The following is a 22,436-nucleotide window of genomic DNA, read 5'->3' as shown; positions in this document are numbered from 1 at the left end:
CCCTTTTCGCTCAGAAGCCTTTATCCACCCCAGACTAATTTCATTATGCTGCTCAAGCTGACATACTGATTAAAAGAAAGTCATCCCGTTTACTGTTCCTTTTACTCATTAGGTAAACATAATACGGAGTGCCTGGTACATTTGGTAAATATGAAGTAGATCAGTTATTACTCCTCAGGTGCTGATAGCACTATCGCACTGGGTTATCTCTGGTGTTATCAACACCCCATTCTGCCATACAGCAACTTCTCGAAATTTCAGCATTGTACACAAGATGCCTTTGGGTATTTGCTTTTCTCTTTTTCAAATATACATAATCGCTCAGTAATACCAGGATGGTTAAATTATCCGTACAGCCAAATGACTTTGAATTAGATTTCTTCCTTAACTACATCAACGCCCCATATTCCACTGATATCTGTAGAACTGAGACAACAATAATTTCTTCTGCTGGGGCTGTGTTCTGCACCCATCTTCAGGCTAAGGTGGCTCTGATGCACAAAGTCTCTCAGTAGCTCTTGCAGCTGCTCGCAGAGTACATGTTGCTCCAGATGAAGAGACATCTGAGTCTGCCCATGCTGGTGCCAGAGTCCTCTCCTATGTCAGTGCTGTCACCCCTTACCGAAGAGGGGCATTTTCAAATAACCTGCATGACACCGTTTTCAAGACCAGTGAAGTCATTGCAACAGAAGGGTGGGATTTTCAGAGTGCTGATGGAGAGCTCGTTCTTCTTAAGCAATGGGAGCTTCAATATTGATCTCAGTGAGAGTGGAATTGGTGTACAGCTTTCCAAACCTCTTCTCTGCAAAAAATTGCAGAACATATTTTAAACTCGAGGGATGATGTAATGTGGATAAGCGAAGCCAAGCTGGAACACTGATGGGCCTCCTTCCTTTTATCTTTCTTTTGGCAGAGCCACTTCTTGCATTTGCACTGGCAATATCTGAACCTGCAAACAAGGAAATCAGTGGATAGGGTGCACAGAGATGGGAGGGGAAGGTAGAGCACAGGCAGCAGTTTACCAGCATGTAGCTGATCCTTTTCCTCAGATCCACAGAAATATGGAGCCACACTCTGCTGTCTTGCAGGGGTACCACACAGAAAGACATATGTCTAATTCCTGGTTAACTCTACAAAAAAAGGATGTTCTCTCATTCTGCAAGAAACAGTCTCCAAAGTCTTTTAGGTAGGAATTTTGAAAATCTCTAACATGCAAATTATTTGTTTTCAGGCAATTCCTGTCATCTTTATTATTACAATTGCTATTACTATTATTGGCATTTTTGACCATAGTTGCTCAAGCATTTTTCACAGAGTAAGGGTAAAACGGGAACCCAATTAATTTTTCCAATTCTAGTCTCACAACTATGAAAACAAAACAAAAAAATATTCAGCAGTTGACACCAGCCTGCCTATTATTTTGTTTGCTCCATAGCCCTTTCCCTCCTGAACAGTTGCAACAAGATGAGCTTATATGTTGTCATTCTCTTTGTTTTCTCTTTGCAAGATGCTGATGTCTCATTGCAGACTGGAGAAGACTCCCAGCACGGCAGCTGTCTGGACAAACTGCAGGAGCAGGTTAGCTGGGAGTAAAACCTTCCAGAGACACAGGTTTAATACTGTTTGCATGGCTTTCCCTCTTCAGTTTGCAATCACTCTGACTTCAGAGAAGTGTTTTACAGGTTCCTACAGTCAGAACATTGCAGAGAAAAGTATTTGTTCATTCTTTCCTTCAGCTACTCCCAGGAACAGCCTGACAACAGTTGGTAAAAGGGAGGCGTTTTACCCTTCTGAGTCCCTTAAAGCAGCAATATCTTGCAAGACTGGAGGATGATTATAGGTGCCATGATTTTTTTGCTATCATCCTTCCTAGTTAGTCTATTCCAGTTTAATATATTCTCACAGCTATGATTTTCCGTGGGCATAATTAATATTTTGCCTTCTGAATGCAGCAAGATGCATTTGCTGGTCTGTTTAGAGGCTGAGCCAAAATGCACTGTTTCTCACTTGGTAACATTTTAATATTCTCAGGGAACACTGATCTATTTGTTAAAATTTTGTTCAAATAGAACAGCCAAAAATGATATGAGTCTTTTCACATGAATCTTTCCAATGTCCTTGTTTCAGGTATGAATTTTCTTCAGGACTGTTTATTTACTCTGTTATTATTATTATTAAGGACATTGCAGATGGAGAAAAATAAAAGGCAAGCAGGCAAACCTGTACACTGCTGAGATTCTCACCCTAATAGCTACATACAGTGAGGTGTAGAGTTTGCTGTGAGCATAAAAGTCTGGTCATGAACAATGACTGAACTCTCACTGTTTCCAGGAACATCAACATCTCCTCCAGTATCTCTCTCATAAGACCAGATGTTCTCATTCCTTTGTCTGAATCTGTTCTTCTAAATAACTCATTCTCAGCACTTTCTCTGATTTTAACCTTATTAAGAACTTTATCCATTTTCCCCCTTCCACTAAGGAATAAGATCTTTAAAATGAACTATGAATTCTACAGAAATATCTTGGTTTAGACAAAACAACTATTGAGTAGCTAGATATTGTCAAAAAGACAGTAAGATCATGGCATTACTTTTATATCAGCGCTGACACAATGTAGCCTTCAGGCTCATGTCTGAATCTCCTGTTTGCTTGATTTATTGCAGATTTTTCTCTTATCAGGTGAATAGTTTGATCATTTGATTTTATTGTTGGTTTCTTTCCAGATGCCAGAAGTAGTGAGTATTTAAATATATGTCCAACGTGGAGCAGGAAATTGAAAATTGATTCTCCACAGCATTTATCTGAGATGTGGTTCAAGATCTTCAAGTTAGCCAAAGCAAAGAGCTTCCACTCTCAGTGGAATGCCAGCTTGGCTGACAGTCTGGAGTGGATTCAGTGAAAGAGAAATTCAGAAATTGTATATTTTTTAAACAGGTTTCCTAAATAAGCATAGAAGGTAAAAAAGACACCAAGAAGGATTTTTAATTACCTATGTGATGTTCAAGCACCTTTTAGTGGAGACAGAGGTGATGAGCTGGCAAATATGATTGATGATCAGATTACAACTCCTAATGATTTTCTTTAGCTGTGCTGTGGAGTGACTGCAAGCTCTGACACAGATCAGCCTTCTTGTGCTAGCTCTCATACACGTAGACATAAAGGAGGTGGCTTCTGCCCAAAGCACTAACCCACAGACTGCAACAGGAGCCAGCTTGGAAAGGACCAAAAGCTAAGAAGACAAAAGGTGACAGCCCATTGCTGGAGCCTGAATATCCTCTGAGACAGATGCCTAGTGTGTGGGTGGCTGTTCCCACAAGCACACATCCGCTGCTAACCTGTGGCTGAGCCTCTGCCATGGAATTGCATTTACTCTCCTCCAGCTTTCCAACCAGTTCCCAAGGTTGCTGAGTACAGCTGCAGCACAGGAGTGCACTCCAGGAAAGCTAAGTGCCTACTGTGAAAGTAAGTGGCAAGACATAAAGTCATATTTTCACTAATGTTTCTATGAATTTGATATAGTAACAGGGATGTACCGATTTGAAATGGTAACCTTTGTCACTCTGAGTCCTCTATAAACAAGTGGTTAAAATGGCACTTGAGTGTTACACAGCTTAGTGACGTTTTTCTCAGCAAAATCAATGAAACCAGTCTTGGGTAAAATGTTTGCAAGAATATAAAAGTGACTTAGACAATTCCATGCTTAAGCGTGAGTTTGGTAAAACAGCACCTTTGGTGGGGGCCCATAAAATGCTGCTTGGACTCCAGGAGCTGTGATGTGCGAGGCAGCTCTAACCCTCTTTTATGCTCCAGCAGGAGAGAGAGTGCAATAATGATTCACTGTTACAGGCCAGCTCAATACAGATTGATTTGGGTTCCGTGTCTTTTTGTTTAAAATGTATTTCCACACAAATGGGTCTGGTATGTTCAAACTTCCTAAATAATAACTCCAACAAAATTCTGCAATAAATAATTTTAAATTACCCTAAAAAATCTATTGGAATTAGAAATAAATCAGCAGATTCTCTGTTCAGCAGGAGCAATAAATCCTTCTACTATCACAGCATACACTGTTTACATTTGCCTAGGGGCTCTAAAACATTATGAGATGAAAAGATTTTCCTGTTCCTTGGTGTCTGGCTGCCATAGAATTTAAGTGTTTCATGAATTTAATTGTGAAGAGGAGAGTTTAACATTTTTCAGCCCCCTGTGGGAAGTGGAAGGAGGAGTCAAACAGATATTATGCTGCCCCCCAAATTATTCATATTTAAAATTTTGTTATGATGACTCTATCAGGTGAGATTCAGAAGGCCATCAAATGACCCTAAGTCCATTAGAGAGTAAGCTGTCAGAAGAAGGCTTTGGAATCATAAGTAGGACCTAGTTTTCTGCTTGTGGTGGAATTTCATTTCAGGTTGCATAAATATCTTTATTTACGCAACATTAAGCTAATTTTTAGCATTTTCCTGCAAATCTATTAGTTGCTTTCAGGCCCTCTGAAAGGTATCATATTTCATGGCATGAGAATTCATCTGTCATACTTTGGAGAGAGAGTTTGTATCTCTAGCAACTGAAAGCATGTAAAAAAAAAAGGCAGTTAAGGCAGTTGCAGTCTTTTGCTGGAGCATAGGTAGAAGAAACAAAAATTACTGCTGTTGCTTAGATGTAAAAAGATTTTTTATTTTTATTTTTTTTTTTCAATGGAAAAGACTGTTCTGGTTTACCTTGATTACTGGACCCAAGGAAAACATATAGCCTAAGTCTGACATACTAGTTTTGTCCAATTTAGAGAATGAGAGAGAATTGCTGTACAAGCTGAAAAAAAGAACCAAAACTACTAGTTGAGCCTCTTTAAAACATATACATCTTTATATTTTCATTTTTCAGTCTCAGTTTTCTTATCTTAGTCCTCTTTTATTCATTTTCATGTTTTGCAAGCAATATGAGAAAGATTTCTATGCCATTGTGTATGCTTACTTATTCTGACTTCTCTTCTTGGCGCACAGAATTCAGTGTGACACGAACAACAATTTGATGTACAGAGCCTACAATGCCAACAGAATCTAGTATTTTATTCCAAAGTAAATGACAACAAAATCTTTGAAAACCTGAGAAGAAGGTGGGATAGTAAAAGAGATGTGTGGGAGAAGAAGAATATAAAAAAAGGATCAAAGCAGATAAATTTCAGCTGGCAAGCGATAACATACTCCTCAGTTTCCTACAGTTAAAATTGTAGCTCCAAGTGTATTTTAGTGATGGATCCTGCATAGCAAACTTAACTGAAATTATCCATTATAAATTTGTTTCCAAACAAAAACAAACAAACAAAAAATATCATCTTATTAATTTTGCAGATGTGCTTGGGAGTGAAGCAAAATCAGCAGTCAGACAAAGAGCACTGTTGACAATTTCAGTGAAGTACAAAATCAGTCAAGTATAATGTTCATCATTCCTTATTTGCTATGATAATTAGTTCCCGACATTCCGCACTGTGATGTGCATGCTTGCTTTGTTCAAGATGTTACCCACGTTATATCTTTGGGCGTTGTCTTCTTTCTTTGCCACTAACTCAATACACATGCTTTTGGTATACATACACTGAAAATGGGTACTTCAAAACTTCCTGATCAGCCCTGCACCTCTCCACATGCATACAAATGACACAGAGACAAATGAATTTTCTTCCAGAGACACAACTGTGTGAAGCGTTGCTTTGGTTCATTAAAACAACTGCCTGGATACCCGCTCAATACATGTTCTTTATCACTGAAAATTAGCAGTGATGTGGATATGTCTCTTGAACTTTGTTGCTACAGTCGGGGTTACAAATGGCACAATCTGAGCACTGGGAATTGGAAGAAATAAAGGAGTAAATCTGAAAACAGAACAGACTGGAGGCTGGAGCACTCCTGCATCTCTCTTAGGGTAGAACTGTGCATTAGCAGATGGCAGCCTAAAAACAATATGCGCTGAGAGAGCTTGAGATGTATGGCAAGATTTTCAACACCTACGCAAACGTTCAAAAGAGTATTGTCTGTCAGGGGTGGTGGAGCAATTTACAAGTTGCTTTTGTGTGGATTTCTGAAGCTATTATCTACATACGATCAGCTAGGAAATGTTGGAGGCAAATTCAAGGCAAATTTTTACAAAATGGAATACGAGAACTAGTCACAATATTAATCCATATGTTTTGATGTGAGTATTGTAAAACTTATACAAAGCAGCCCAGACCCTTCTTATTGGTAGATCATGTAGCTAGGTTGCTTGTGCGAGGCAGCAGAAAATTGCAACTGAAGAGCAAATCGTGATCTTGCCATCTGCCTGGAAGGAATTATTATATAGGGTTGGCTGTCAATCAAGCAACCTGTTTTGAAGCAAAGGCAGAACAGTATATGATTTTCTCCATGCTCATTTCATGCACTAATTCCTTACTCAGAAACTCCCCATTTCCAGCAGTTCAGTACACGGGGCTCTGGCTGCGGCACTCTGCCCAGCTCTGCAAACAAGTAGATGAGATGTGGAAGGGAGTGCTTGGAGTATTTGTCTTAAAAAATGACAAAGCCCATAGCAGTGACAGCGAATTAAATCATAAGGTATTGTGTTCTTCAAAGCAATGGCATCGGGGATGCACTGGCTGCTGTATATCACATACTCATGCTGATTCTCACTTTTTCTTGTTCCAGTGGGAGAACTTTCCCCAGCCTCTTTTTTTCCACTCCTTAATGGATTCTTTTGTGTTGCTTTCATTATTTTTTTCTTTTCGACCCCCCCCCCCTTTTTCTTTATCATTTTATTTTTCCTTTTTTTTTTTTTTTTTTTTTTTTTTTTTACCCTGAACATAAATTGTCCCTGTATGCCTGCTTAATCTTTCCAAGAATTTTCCCTCAAATTCTAGGCTATAGTATCACACACTGTATGTTTTTTTATTTTTTTAATCCATAATCAAAATTGCCTTGTGTAGTACCTCTAATCTGAGGCACTCCAAGCATCCTAAAAGAGTTGTACGGAAGCCACACCATGTACCTTCAAAATTAAAGATATTTTTTAAGTAACAAACCTAAATATATCTTAAGATCACATAGCGAATCCCTCATAAGTGTTCACACTACAGGGAGCAGGTAGCAAAGAAACCTCTCAATTTGTTAATGTTTTTTTTTTTTTTCCACCATTGGCTTTCTTGGTGGTAAATTGGAAGCAAATACACAAGTTTGCAAATAAGCTGTTTGTACCAGGTCAATGCCCTGGTACAGCACAAGAGCTGACATTCCCTCTGCAGCTGGGTCCAATGCAGAGTAAATTGACCTTAAGTGCTATTTTCAGGGTAGCACCTGGAGTTATAAAGACCAGAAGTGCAACACTGCAGAGCTGAATTGGCTCCTTGGATCTATCTTTTGCAGAGGTACCAGCCAAATCTTTCTTTCTGAAATAAGATGTTTCTGAGTGCAGATACCAGGTAGGGCAAAGACATGCATTTAGTGTGTGCTGGAACATTCAGGAATGGTGCAGCAAGGAAGGGTGTTGAGCTGGTAGTGTGCCTCTACACAGTGCACCCTGTCACACAGCGTGACCGTCCTGGCTTACTTCCCAAATCAGCCTGATCACATCTTATCCCAGGGACTTACTGTAACCAAAGAAATGTCATGTATCTGGTGGCTTTTTGAGCTTTCAGAACAGTTTACAGCTGTGTCAGTTTGTGGCCCCCTCAAAGTGATCCCAGGTGGTCTGAGCTTATAAAGGTTCCCTTCACTCCACCTCAGGAATGAGGTGAGAGGAATAGAGGTAAGTTAAGGAGTTTGTTTTGGAAGTGAGGTTAAAAAAAAAAAAAAAAAAAAAAATATAGCCACAAATTTATTTAATGAAGTTCTTGAGTTAGGGGGAAGCAGAAATGGAAACTAAGCCTTTCTGAGAGATCAGACCTGGATATTTCAAGGTTAAGGCTGAAGGAGTGGGTTCCTGGTTGTGCTTTAAATGTGCGCTTTGAGGTTTTGCAGTGTGTTGGGGCAGCTCTTTCTCTTCCCAGCCATGTGCTGGGAGGGACTAGGGGTGTCCAGGAAAGGGCTGATGCATTTTTGAACTGTGGTCAGTGTGGGGGCCTTTCTGCTCCTGGCTGCTTCTCTCGCTGCCTTCCTGGACCTAGCTGGATGCCTGCTGATGGGGCCAAGGGAGCGCAAGGAAATAGGTGGGCTTCTGGCTGCAGCACCTGGGGAGAAAATCACTTCCCCAGGAGCCCTATTTCTGCCTTCCTGAAAGACAAGAATTTTGACAGAAGAGGCTTATCTTAACTGCTGCTTTCATTACTTGGAGATAATGGAGCCCTATTGTTTGTTAAGTTTAATTTAAAGCTGGGAACACAGCAAGGCTAGAGGGAATGAAGGCAGCCCAGTGACCATGTCTGAGCTCTCCTCAGTGAATTTGCCTGCCAGCATATCTCAATTGCTTTGTCTTGGTTGGATTTCTTTTATTTATGTTGTGAATTTTGAAAACACTTGTACCTTCATGTAAAAATTGACTTTTTAGCAGCAGAAGTAAATGCTAAACCTCTGCCTGGGGACAGATATTTGACATCCTGAAACTGATTAATCCAATATCAAGTGTCCTCTCTGACTATAGATATGCTAGTTTTCAGTTCGTGCACCATAGCCCCTGATTTCTCTGCTGTAGGTAGGTCTTGGATGGAATGTGGTTATTGTTGGTCCAGAAGGGCAACCACAGACTAACACCAACAAGAGTTCCTTCTGAAACTAGGGGTATTCCAAAAGTATTTAATTTAATGAATTCAACTATGTTAACAGAAAAATGCATGGGCTGAAGGCTCTTGAGTTTGTGCCACGCAGAAGCTGAGAGTCAATGAGAAGAGATTCTGAATTTCAGACCAGGATAATCTCTCCAGCTGATGTATAACTGATAAAGAATAACAATGTCATTACTTGACAAAAACACCATGATCAGCATCAGTCAAGGCTGTTTTAACTTAGATTGCTTTCTTGGGCATCTCTGAACTAAATAAAAAGCCTCCATAAAATGGAGATGATATGTTCACCTGCCATGATATCCTGAGCACAATCAGGTTTTTTGCTTATACTGGGTGTTACTGAGGTTTGGTTGCTTGTCGCTAATGTACTTCATAGCTAATTCCTCTTGTTACTTTCATAGCATGTACTGATCTTGTTGGCTAAATAGACAAGGGTTGAGATTTGTTGTGCATTGTCCTATGTACTTTAAAAATACATTGGGACATAAATTTTTTGATATAAAATTCCTTGACAAATATATATATATATTTTTTTTTTTTTACTTTCCCTCCTCTTAGGTATGGACAATATGTAAGAAGCAGAATCTTTGTCTCTCAAGCACGGGAACTGTGAATACTAGACCTGTCTTTCACCAGGAAGAGCAGTACTTTAAAGGTAGGCTGGAAAAAAATACTGTGAAAGTTCCTTTTGTGCACTACATAGCTGTGGCTGCAGCAGGAACAGAGCAGACTTGCTTGCATACCATATGTGAGGTGGGATGATAACCATGTGAACTAGCCCCTGGACTCCCATAGAAAATGGTTTCCCTGCATGTGCTGTTGTTCATCTCTGCTTCTTTAGGCTTTTGGATTGTATAGTTTGTACTTGGCCAGTAGAGGCTGTAATCACAGCTAGACAAATCACCAAACGTGATTCCTTCACAAAAAGTTGTGTAGCTTTCTGGCTGAGCGTTTCATGGGCAGTGTGGGTACACTCAGTTAAAATCTTTGCTTTCCACTAAAGTTGAAGGAGAGAAAATCTGACAATACAGACTAAAGGATTTAATGTTATTGTAGAAGACAAAAGAAGAAAAGGAAATATATTTGGTTCTGTCATTAAGGTTAGACCAGACCCCTTTCAGGAGAGGAGCAAAAGCAGTGGGGACTGAGAAAGGAAAGTTTCTGGGTTCTGGGCAAGGAGGGGGAAGTAAGGTTTTCCTGGGAAAAAGAAATAATGCACTACTGTGTGCATCTGACTGGCCATGTGAGATGTGCGTATAAAACTCAAACTGCTGCAAACACCTGTATGCATTGAGAATATAACTGTCTTTCTGGGCACAGCTGTGTCCATGCCTAATTTTTAGGAAGCTCCTAGACTTCTTGTGCTCTGAAAAAATCCTGCTTTAGTGTTGGTTCTCCCTTTTTCTTCTGGGGGAAGAAACCAAGAGCTAGAAATGCCTGGGGAGACACAGGGCCCTGAATGAGGGGTTGTTTCATGGCTGTTTTCATTCTGAGCTTCGTGGTTGCTGTTCTGGCTATTGTATGTATGCAGATTGATCTTTGTGTGCCCAGCTGCTGGCTGTCTATGTGGACTGGCTTTCAGTGGAGGCCAAGGTTTGCTGTTGCAATTGATGGTGGGGTGGGAAGGCAAGCAAAAGCTCTGTTCCGTGGGATTTTAAAGAAAGCTTCCATAAATGTTGTAGATGTGAGATGAGAGAGTCTGTAATTTCCCTTTATGGTGGAGGTAAGGTAAAATGTACTGTTAGACTGGCTCACCTGGAGTAGGAACATGTAGGTACTGATGAGCTGCAATGTGTACTGCCTGTTGCCCAGGCAGCAGCTGAAACTGAGTTTGGGTGTATGGAAAAGAGTGGTGTAGGGTGGGTGGGAGCAGCTGGGAGGGATGGAGAACACAATCTGTGAAAACCAAAGCTTCATTGTCCCAGGAGCACTAGAACTAATGAGCTTTGCATTTCAAAGGTGGTGAGCCTTCTTCAAACCCTGTAAAATACACGCCTGGGATTTGTCGTGTTAAATCTCTACATGGGGAAAAGGCGTGTGTGGGGGAGGCAGAGAGGAACGGAGATGGCAGCATGAGAAAGTAGAGGACAGAGGCCCTTATTTGGGTGCAAGTACCAATCTGCTGTCTGCATTAGTCTGCCTGGGTTGCATATGCTCTCCTTTTCGGTCTGCACAGAAACTTGTGATAAATAGAGGTTCAGGGACTGAAGAGCATTTATTTTTATTTGCCTATTTTTGTCATTCCCTTGGCATCTTCAGATGAATGGTGGAACCAGGACGGAAAGGCTATTCTTCTTGTGAATACAATCGTTGTTTGTGTGAGGCAACCTGTCTCAAAGGCAGTTTAATGCCTGCTGACCCCTTGCAACCTACCTTCACCTTAGAAATATCACATCAGTGTAATGGCCTGCTTTTGGCAACCCTGCCAGGAACCCCATAGAGTTTTTCTATCAGAGCTGTGGACAGGCAATCTTCCATTGCTCTTTGATTAGGGTAGCTCAAAACTCCTGGTTTCTGTCCTTTCTTCTGTTTGCCATCAAGAGTTAGTGGAAGGACCAAGTGGGGAGGAGGACAAACCAATGTGAGAAGAACACTCAAGTGTTACTAGCATAAGCTAACAACTTCACCCTCACCTTTGCTGTGCCTGGCCTTCTCCATACCTTTAAGCCTTTCTTGTTTCTGTGATGGGCAGATCACAGGCTCCTCTCTACTGTGGTTGCTGCCAGATGGTTGGAGGGAGACAAGGGGCAAGACCTTGTTTACGAATACTCTGCTTCCCTGTAGTCCTGCTGCAAGTTGATTTTAGACAAATAATATCTTGTTCACAGGCTTGTGGGTGTGCAAACTGCAGATCTCCCTGGCCTGTCTTCGATTTTGCACTGATTGCCATTTCCCCTCCCAGGGGAATGGATCGTGTAACCCAGGGACTGGTCTACCCCTGGTGCAGGGCCTGGATCTATCTTGCCCCTGCACTGGGTGGAGCTGCCATTGCATGCTGGATGGCTGGCCACAACCTTTTGCCTCATTTTCTTTCCTCTAGACATAAATTACTCTTTCAGCCTTTCCTTGTTATGACAAGGGATTTTAAAATGTGCAGACTGTTCACTGGTGTCTTATTTTCCTTCACATTTTCTGTTTCCAGCCTTGTCAGTGATAGCAGCTCCAAGTTCCGTACATAAGCCTATGGGCACATGTAAGGCAGCATTCCCTTCCTGTCAAAGTCAGTGACTCCTGAAATGAGAAGGCAAAAATAAAGCCCCAAAGCATCAGTCGAGGACACTGCCCAGCCTAAAGCAGGGTGAGAGTACCTGTTTCATGTCTTGTTGGTCCACTGAAAGTTAAAACTGGCAGCAAGGACATCAAAACAGGTGTAAGAATGCTACTGCAAGACTTGCCAAGGACTCCTCTGTTCCCATCTGATGCTGGAAGCCAGAGCAGGGAAGAGACTGCAAGTGCAGCCTGTTTAATATTCTATTCTGTCCCTCTGATCTCCCCCCTACCCTGCAGAAGCAACATGTCCCATGTTTCTGCAGAGCTTGTCCTGAGCAATAGCAGCATCTGTCAGGGGTTATGGTGGCATTAGCCTCATGGAGCTGGGAGTTAGCAGTGCTTGGCAGAGTGACAGTTCTGCTGTACCTTACATAAATCTGTATCTTGCATAAATCTGTCTCTGCCTACTCTGCCAAGGTGTGTGGTCACAATTTGTCTGATTCCTCCTGCTGTCCAGAAGGCCTTTCACTTTCCTAGAAGATCTTGTTTGCTTCTTGAGGCCCCTCTCCCTCCTCTTGCCTCATACCTCCCCACTCCATACCCTTCCTCACTTGCCCTAGAGGGAGCACATATTGTTAAAGGTGTTATTTTTAAAATAAATTCCCATCACCTGCCCCTCAGGTGTTGTGGAATGCTCCCCACATTTCCATGGAAAGAAGGAAGGTCTTGAGCCTCTTTGTGGCTTTGGTAGAAAATCACAGCAGCTGTGCCCACCAGCCCTCCACCCATCCATCACCTCCTGCTGTGGGCTGCACCTGGTCCCAGGTCCTGGTTCCTTAGGCATTAGTACTTGATGTGCTTTGGTTGTCTCTTTTATCAGCATTTTTTTTTTTTTTTTTGGAAACTTCTAGACCCTTCTGAGGCCAGAAAGTAGCAGCAACTGTTCCAGTTCTTGGCCTTCTTCCAGTATCTAAGGAAATTCTTAGGGAAAACGTGTATTAAAGAGAACATTATGTTCCCAACCATACTAGTGTTGCGTGGTTTTACACAAAATATCTAAAAGATATGTTGACCTCTTGAAAGCATCTGTGGCCACCACAGGACTTGTCCTGAGCCACCCTCTCCCCAGGGCAGCTTTGGGACCTGCCAGGAGCTGTGCTGCAGTGGTGGTCAGGAGTGAGGGGAGGGTTTCTCCCGTGTCACTTCACCCCTCACCCCAACAGCTTTATTGTGACAAGGCTGTAATAAAGAGCTGCTGTGAGCGCTGGGGTGGAGACCAGTGCAATGATCCTGCCAGTCTGCAGGGCCAAGCTCTTAATGTGCACTCCCCAATGAAATACAGAGGCTCCAAAGGAGAGTACAGATTGTTAGGTAAACTCACTGCAACTCTCAGCATTTCCACTGAGATGTTCGTCCTTGGGTGCTGAGAATGGGGTGCTTGGGAGTAGGATACCTATCACTGTTACTTACTACTGTTGGTGTCTGGAGCTGGTAAGCAGTGAAGGTAGTATGCTTTTCTATCACAGGTTTAAGAAAATACCAACACAGTTGTATGTTCACCCTGAGCTCTTAAAATGGAAACTTGTTTTGTCTCCTTGCCTTCTTCCTTTTGTAGGCAGAGATGTGAGCTGTAATGCTGAGTGAATGGTGTGCTTCGATGTGTATTAAATATATACAATGGCTCTTTAAAAAAATAATTACATATGGTACGACAGGGAGAGGAAACCACTCCATTCCTGTAAATGGCCACTTAAGACGTAGCCAATAAATAAATAACCGTAATAAATAATTTTAGCATAAACAGCCCTAGCGTCTTAGCATTCAGGAGGAGTAAAGCAAAGCTCCTTTCTATTGTCTGTTGAGCCGCATGGCAGCGGAGTTGCGAGCAAGCCCCTCTCTCAGGTGCGGCAAGGTGTTGCAAAAACCCTGCTGGCGTGCGGGATCCGGCCCCTGCCCGCCCCGCACCGCCCCTGCCCGCTCACAGGCGTCTGTCAGAGGAGAGAGAAAGGGAGAGACGGAGCCTTTCTTAGCGTCTCCCTCGGCTGTCGCGAACAAGTGCGGGAGGAGCGCCCGCGGAGCGAAGGCGCGGCGCAGCCCGGCCCCCCGGCACTGCCCGCCCGGCCCCGCGCCGGTGCCGGAGCCCATCCGCAGCTCCGGTGCCCTGCCTCGCCACCGGGGGCCGTGTCGTTTCAAGGCATGTGATCCCCTTCCCGAGCAGGGATGCGTTGATCCAGGCTACGGTACTTACAGCATCGTGTAGCGGCGTGCCTACGGCTGCCCGGCTCTGCACCGCCCGCGCTGGAGTGAGGCTGCTCTTGGCGTTGAACTGCTGCTCGTCCTTAAGTATCCTGGAAGCTGCAAATTATCTCAAGATCACTTCAAAGGTCTCGTCAAGCAGAGGGTGATGCTAGGAGATGATTTAAAGGTGAAAATGAGAAGGTTTCCACCCCTCAAACCTTGGCCACTTTTCTGACGGCAGTGTCTGAGAGCTCAGATGTCTTTACTCTGGGAACAGGATTTGTAACAAGAGATTTTTTTTTTCCTCATAATCCTGATAAAGAAGATTATTGGGAAGCTATTAAAATCCCTTATTGTGGTACAGATGGATTTTAAAAAGTGTTAGACCTTTCCAATGAACACTAATAGAGTGCTCTGCTCTTGGTTGGATTACTCAGGTAAGGAGCTTCTTTAGGATTTAAGATTCAGAAAGCAGATCTAGAACTCATCAGATCATAACGGGATGAATGCTTTCTGCTGTGTTTCTTAATAATGATAAGATGATCTGTGCATAAAACTGTGTATAAGTCTGCTGACAAAAGTGCAAGACAAATGTTTGTAAGAAATGCTGGGGTTTGAACAAAGGTAGTTTGTAATAGTGTAGTTTCAGAAAGGTTTAAAAAAAATTAGAGACCATAAATAAATGTGGGTTAAGGAATTCTGCTGTCCATGTGGTTTAGAAGATGATGCGTGAAGAAAGACACAGGAGAATTAAGCAGACCATAGAAGTTTGGCTTTGCTTTACTGCTTGGCTAGATTTTTAAAAGTTCAGTTTAAATAACCCGAATACCTGAAATATCTCTGAGAGTTACCTTTCTCTCTTAGCTTCTTGTATAAAAAAGTATGAGCACCAAATATGACAAAAAGGCATTAATTCTTGAAGACACAGGAAGCCTTCTGGGAGCTCCCTGATCTGAGGGGACTGAATCTATTTTGCAAGATAACTAGGTCTGAAGAGAGGAGAAGTACGCTGTACACTGGGAAGTAAATAGTCAGCAGTGAAACTAATTATATGCTGAGTAGTGCATCAGATCCTCTGAACACAGAAAGAGCCTCATGCTGATCAAAATAATGTTTGGGTGTTTGCTATTAATTAGACTTGTCAGTTTACGTGGCTCTTTTCTGCCAGTTAGTCTTAAAGGTTCCCGAAGGCTATGTCTACTTCTTTAAAACTGGGCGAACATATTTTTCCATGGATATATTTTATCGACACTGAGTTTTTCTCTATTAATGCTGCTAATCTTCCTACTGCAGAAATTCCACTGATAAGTCACACAGACTTCTTTAATTTTTGTGTAAAGCATGTTTTTTCTATGTGAGAGATTTAATCTTTCTAAGTCTTTCTTCCTCTGTGAAAATGATGTTCAGCTGATTGGATTATTAGATAGAAAACGACATCATGTCATTGGCTGAAGAAGGAGAGTGCCTGAAGTTTGATTAATTTAGCAATATGAAATGCAGCGGAAGGTGTTGTTAAGGGAACTGGACGATGTGTAGCGTAGCTGAGCCTTGCAAACCTCCAGATCCTTGCAGGCATTAAGGAAGAGCTGCTGAAGTTGAAAAGTCAGGAAAATTTAGCCAGCTAGTATGATAGTGAATACAAGTACGAAAAAACAGATCAGCTGTACTGGATGCACAAGTACATCAGCACTGAAAGACAGAAAGTGCCTTTCCCCTTTTTTCAGTAAGTTTTTCATTTAAAAAATTGACATAACCTATTTTGTGAAAAAGATAAAATATTCTATAGAGTATGTATGAAAGGCAGTCTGGCCATACTCCGTTCCCTTTTGCACATGCAGAGGTTGAACAAAAGGAATCTGGTTGCATCTGGGGATTAGAAAATAATTCTGAGAAACAATTACTTTGTTTAGCAGACAGCATCATGATTAAAAATTAATGCTCACGAAAGTAAAAAATAAATAAAAAATCTTTTACCTTCTGGGGCAGTATTAGTCTTCCAGTACTGGGGATGGAATATTTTTGAAATGCATCTCAGATGCCTGATAATGTTGTATCCCTATCTGCAATGTGTTTAAAGTAGTTTTGATGCTGTCTGGACATCACAGTATTTTTAGCTGGCCTTGTGATTTCCCTCCCCGCTTTTAAATTCGGCAGTGGACCAGTGTGGGAATATTTCCCAGCCTTCTGTTTATATTTTCTTGTTGTGTTTTTTTCCCCCCAAGTCCTCAGATCATTACAGTTTCATTTTTGCCACTGAATTATTAAAGTTATCCAGGCTCCTGTGCTGGCATAGTGTTACATCAACTGTCCTTTTTGGGCATGACCTTTGTTGTATGACAATTGCATCCCATGGGGGAAAAACTGACCAGGTAAAAAAAAAGATGTTTAACAAAAGGAGTAGAAAAATAACAATACTGTTGTAATGGAAACTGACTACTCTGTGTGCTACAAGGTGATGGATAATAACGTCTATCTAATATTTTGTTTAGAGAATGGCAGTGGTCTCTGCAATGTCCTGGGTCCTGTATTTGTGGATAAGTGCCTGTGCAATGCTGCTCTGTCAGGGGTCCCTCCATCACACTTTCCAGCAGCATCACCTGCACAGACCAGGTAGGACTGATATCAGCTGTGGGATGCTGTAAGATTACAGGCTCTCCACCATGCTCATGTCTGTCTTTATAAATGACTGACTAATCATAAAATCCATTTTATCATTTAACTTATATCCATTTTCTGCCTTTATGTTGCAGAGCATCCTTTTTGGTCTAACATGTTGCGCTTTGCCAATATTATGTTGTAATATTCATCCTTTAATGTTGTCTTCTAATAACCTCCCAACATGGGAATCCCATTCTGGATAACAGTTTAGTTTCTGCCTTTGTCCTTATTTCTATTTCCCTTTTTCCCCCTTTCATGCAGTTCTGGAGTGGGTGTACAACACTGAAAGACGTAACAGCACGGTTTTGGGTAACTTTATTTGCATTATCTAACTTAAGCTGGACAGGTATTGCTTACTTGAAATGCTGTTACCACATCTCCCTCAGTCTTTAGTGTTCACTGGAGGTCAGGTGTTTGCCTTGGTGTAAATGACAACACAGTTTTTCTTAGGTTCACAAGCTTACCTCTGAAACTTGCAGACATGCAGCTCAGAGGAAAATTTGGGCGTGTCTCTCAATGGAGTTAAGCATGTGCAAGGCTTTGAGTCAGACCCTCAGGTTTGCAATGAACGCAACTCACTTTGACTGTTGTGATCCACAGAGACTGCACATCAGTTTTATTGTACTTGTGTTTTTATTAATAAATTCAATTTTTCAACTGTTAATTGTGCTTTGAAGAGGATGAGCCATGTTTAAAAATTGAGAAGTTGGTATATTCTAGTGCAGTATCATCTAGTTAAAGTTAGATAGACCATGAGTTGTGTATTACAGATCTAGAACTGCAGAAAGGAGAGAGAGGTCTTAAGAGCTTTAGAAGTGGAAGATGGTAAATGTTAAGTTTCAGTGACACATCACTTAATATTTGGCAGTTAATACTTGGAGTTATTCATAATCAAATGGCATACCTTCAAAAAGAGATGTCTTTATCAACCTAATGATTCAAAGTTTTTTCCCAATTATTTCCCTTATCCAAGAGTCATAGGTCTTGCTTTCTTGGCATAGTCTTGTTTTCTTGTAATAAAATGTGTAATATAGAGAAACAAACTTAAGTCCTTGACAGATCAGCTCCAGGTAGCTACATTAAAACATTAGATTAATGCTATTATCTTTACTAGCTTGCACTGGAAGTTTGAGTCTTTGAATGGCAATATTTTTATTTGGGACTTGCAGAGAAATGAACAAAATATTTGTTACAACACAATTGTGGGTAATGCTGCCAGTTTTTTAAGTCTGTCCCCCAGTGAAGGAAATAGGAAAAAACAGCTCAACTAAGCAGGTAGGTAAAAGGAAAATGTAATCTTGTTTTGCAAAATCAGTTGAAACAAGTGACATTATGAGAAAAAATGAGAGCTGGACAGATTCAGAGCTCTGCAACATTTGCCTAAGGTTGAAAAATCACCTCTTTTATGAGGCAAGAACAGCAAGACACTGAATGCATACCAAGTGTTAGAGAAATGTGAAAAATGACAAAATCTTTCACTCAGAGATGTGATACAGATAGAGTGAAGGTTTTACAGCTGCCTCATCACCTACTTAGGCTCGCAAGAGGGAAAGCTTGGCTGTTTCTTTCTCAGGCAGCATCTCCACACCCTACACGAATAAGATTGATGGTGTTCTGATCCCAGGCAGCCAATTTCAGTCTCTCAAGAAATAATCCACTACACTGACAGATGAGTAGAATTTGACATGATGTTCACCTCGGTTTCAGATTGTGTGGCACCTGGGAAGTAACAGTGAGCGGGCATCCTTTAGGGAAACTGCTCAAGATTTTGGGCAATTTCTGCTGTCACAACAGAAAATCAAGACTGTTTTTTATAAGGCCATGAATTTGCAGTCTGCCAACTGAATGCGAAAGGTTGTACATAAAAGGGATGGAAATATGTTAACTAGCAAACTGAGTGATTTTAATGTATTCAACTGCAGTCCCTGAGCACACCCTATTTTTCATATTTATAATATTAGGAATGCGTCATTTACTTTTAGTTAGTCACTGTGTAAGTAAGATTAAAATGTTCAGCCAAATAAAAGTGAATAAAAAATGGATGCAGATGAACCAGTACATAATTTCAGTAATTTAATATTTGGTATATGAAATTTCAACTTATTGGATCGTGGCAAATGTAGCTGTAATCAATAGCATGCTCAGCATACCTTTTCCCTCAGTTCGTGATATTCCATAGATAACGAGAAGCTCTAAAATAAGGGCAATTCTTAGCTGCTCAACTCCATTTTGGGGCTACCTTGGTACAACATGATTAAAAAGGCAGATTTTACCCTGTCTTGTGCTTCTCATACTTGATGAATAGAAGAGCCTCACTAAGAACAGGAAGGTGCAGGTAAAAGATAAAATCCTCACAGAGAGGATTTAGCGTAATAAACTTGAACTGAACTCAATGGATTAATGCAGTGAGTATACCCATCTGTAGTACTGTGGTTAATTCAGTTTTGAAACACTGGAAATCGAGGGTAATGTATGAGAAGATTAGTTTATTATCAGACATTTCTGAGCTTGTTCTTTTTTTCTCCTCCTGTAACTATCTTAAGCAAGCATCTGAATGGGTTGAAATAGGTTTCTACACTCGGTATGCAGTCACAGAAGTTTAAATCTTCCTTTCAGTGCCATATACAGTTTTATAGTTCAGGATTTTATTCAGTTAGATGACTTGGCAGAAGGTGCGAACTTGAAAACAAATGTGATGAACCATTTTACGTGACAGCATTTGTAATTGACTGGAGGTTTATTTTCTGTGAAATGTTGGCATGAGGGCACAGATAGTAAGAGCATATTGCTTGATTTTTAAGATGGATTATTCTGTATTGTCTGTACCTGTTCATGAATTCTTTCTTGTCTTATTAACACAATGAAAAGTTTCAATGCTGCAGTTAAGTACCCTTAAGTGATGATAGCTGTTCCTTTTGACTGAGACAGGTGAGGTGGGCAGGGTAGATTTCTGAGCTTTTTCAGTAGGATCCAGAGACCTTAATGGGGAGTAAGCTAGCTGAATGCCATTACAACATGATTCCCCTTGGGTAATACGTATAGTTTTCTGCAGCTTTTTATGGATATATTTCATTTTGATGAAAATTGTTAAGCAAAGGATGTGTGATAGCATTCACAGGAAATAACTTTGTGCAAACAAATTCCATTTTTCAGAAGTATGTCATTTCTGCATGATTTAATAAGAACCAGCAATAATGAGTAGAATTCCACATTGGCTGTTTTAGGTTGTAAGAAGCTCTATGGCTGTAGAGCTGTTGAATTGGCCTGAGGATTAGAGTGGACAGGTTGTGATTTGCAGAGTTAGCTGAGTGCCTGTGATAGTCCATTGATCATCTGATTGACAGTATTGACTCTGTCCCAGAGGCAGAGTGTAGATGCTGGCATTTGGCAAGAAAATAAAATATTCAAAAAGCAGTGTTTCATTTTTCTCTAAATTAAAAATAACAATTAACCCTCCCCAAAACTGTGCAATTCTTAGTAATTTTTCTGGCTTTGTTCTATGAATGAGGGATGTCTTGCACCCAGTGAGGACCATTAACTAGCACTGAATCACACTGGACAGCACTGGTCATGTGTTGCTTAAAAATATGGGAAAGTACACTGGAACCTGTAAGTTCATGCAAAATAATTGGCTACACGTTAAGATGCTAGGCTAGTCTTGCACACAGCATAAAGATGTGAGGCAGACACAAGCAGAAACATGTACCTACTATAGCAGTGCTGACATTTGCAAATATGTTAATTAAAGATAAGTTTATTCAAAGGAGGGAAGTCATGGGCTGAATCAAGTATGGCTGGAATTGTGAGTCAGTAAATGTGAAAGTATCTTTTATTGTGACAGTAGTTAATGATGTGCCCATTAAAAATCACCTCAGTAAATGATTCTCTATACCTCATATTATGAGGAAGAAAATCGGCATCGAAGCAATTCTATGCAAGCTAACAACCAACATCAACCTAAGAGTTCTCTGAGCATCTTTCTTAGCAGACAGCATTTTGCAGAAACTTGAATTTGTGGCTGTGAGCAAAAAAATTTCTTAGTTCTGATCTTGGCCCTCCCACTGATTTTTATAGCCTTGAGGGGAAACTGCATATTTTCACATTTCAAAAGGTCTGCTATTTTCATATGTCCCGAATGCGAGGCTATCCAGTTCAAAACAGCCTGTGAAGAATGTTGGTCTGAATCTCACTCCTCAGTAAGGTGTAAATAAAATATTCTTCTGTACTTGGCAGAGCAATTAAGATTTGGAAGATGAATTCAACAGGGTTTTTGCTCTTGGTGTTGATAGAAGCAGATCTAGAACTAGGTAGTTAATACATGAGTGGGTACGCTTTCTGTGATCAGTAAGAATTGTATTCTATTAGTAATTTGGTGTGAATGCAAATTACCTTCAGTATATAGTGTCTAAAATGCTGTGCAACAACTTGGCCTGTATGCAGTAGATCAGATCGTGGACATGAAAGCTGACAACTGGAGCTTCCTGCTGTGTTAATTGAAAGGAACAAACTGATAAGCTTTAACATCTGGTTCAGATGTCATTTATGTCAGTAAATACACTTGAAGCAGCATCCTGGTTGGTTCATGATCAGAAAAACCTGCTTCCAGCTTGGCATTCCACAGGTGCTAGCTGGAAATTCTCTGCGCTCTCAGTGACTTTGTTGTACGTTTCTGGCCTTCACAGGCTGTACTTGAAACTGTGGAATCACCAACTGCAAGGTAAAGCAATCCAGCCTGGAGCTACCTACTGTGTTCCTGGTCATGCACGAAATATATCTGGATATATGTGGACGAATGTGTTTGTGTTTTGTGGAAGCAGAGAACTGATGCAATGAAGCCAACACTTCGGGACAAAGTAGGACTGCTGTCAGCCCAGTAGCGATGAACCACCTGCAGAGCTTGTGTGATGCACTTGCTGACAGCAGCAGGCTTTATTAGAGGCATAGCAGCCTGTGGCTTTTGAAGAATCAAACCTCCAAACAGGAGCAGACTTTAGGGCTTTAACAGTCTCTAAGATAGAGTGCAGAGGGTACGTAGCACTGCCAGGCAGCAAGCAGAGCTCGATGGAGGGCCGAAAGCAGGAGGACACCTCTCTCCTTCACCACTGTGTAGCTCAGCTGCAGGTGGAGGAAAGCTGTCACCGGTCACAATGCTGAACGTGACACCTTGTTACTTCTGATCCAGGCAGACAAGGCAAGCTGAGGGGAGCAGGTGTTGCAGCTCAATGGGCTGTGAAGAACAGCATGGCCATGCTGTATGGTGTGCACCCAGCTGCCCGCTGTGCACAGTGTGGCTCCACAAGCTGCTGCAAGCACCGCTGTGTCTCCTTGTGCAAGAGCCCCAAGCCTAGGGTGCTTATGGTGGTATTGCAAGAGGAAGGCTGTCCCTTGCACATGCAATTTTTCTGTGCTCATGTTTGGATCCCTTGCCTGTGCCATCCCAGCTCCCCTTTGGACCTCTCTGCAGGTGGCTGGGCAGGCAGGAGCAAGGTATGTTGATCTGCATGGCAGGAGCTGCTCTGGGGGAGCAGGGACCAGAAAACCTCTGTGAATGCAGTGGCCCCAGCAGGTGCCTCCTGATC

At 41.5% G+C, this 22,436-nt stretch overlaps 1 protein-coding gene across 1 annotated transcript in view; it reads left to right on the top strand.

Annotated features, from left to right (window-relative positions):
- Window positions 1–16,691: 16,691 nt before the first annotated feature.
- TAFA1 (TAFA chemokine like family member 1) overlaps window positions 16,692–22,436 on the top strand; it is a gene marked incomplete at both ends in the record, with an annotated part of 212,282 nt that continues 206,537 nt past the window's right edge. The window contains one exon of the mRNA XM_082768454.1: window positions 16,692–16,809. Within this exon, the coding sequence (XP_082624580.1) occupies window positions 16,692–16,809 (118 nt within the window). The remainder of the gene's footprint in view (window positions 16,810–22,436) is intronic.

The sequence above is a fragment of the Aythya marila genome (genome assembly GCF_965140915.1).
Source record: "Aythya marila genome assembly, chromosome: 10".
NCBI lineage: Eukaryota > Metazoa > Chordata > Aves > Anseriformes > Anatidae > Aythya > Aythya marila.
Note: the sequence above shows the minus strand (reverse complement) of the source record. Positions and strands in the feature narration are given on the sequence as shown.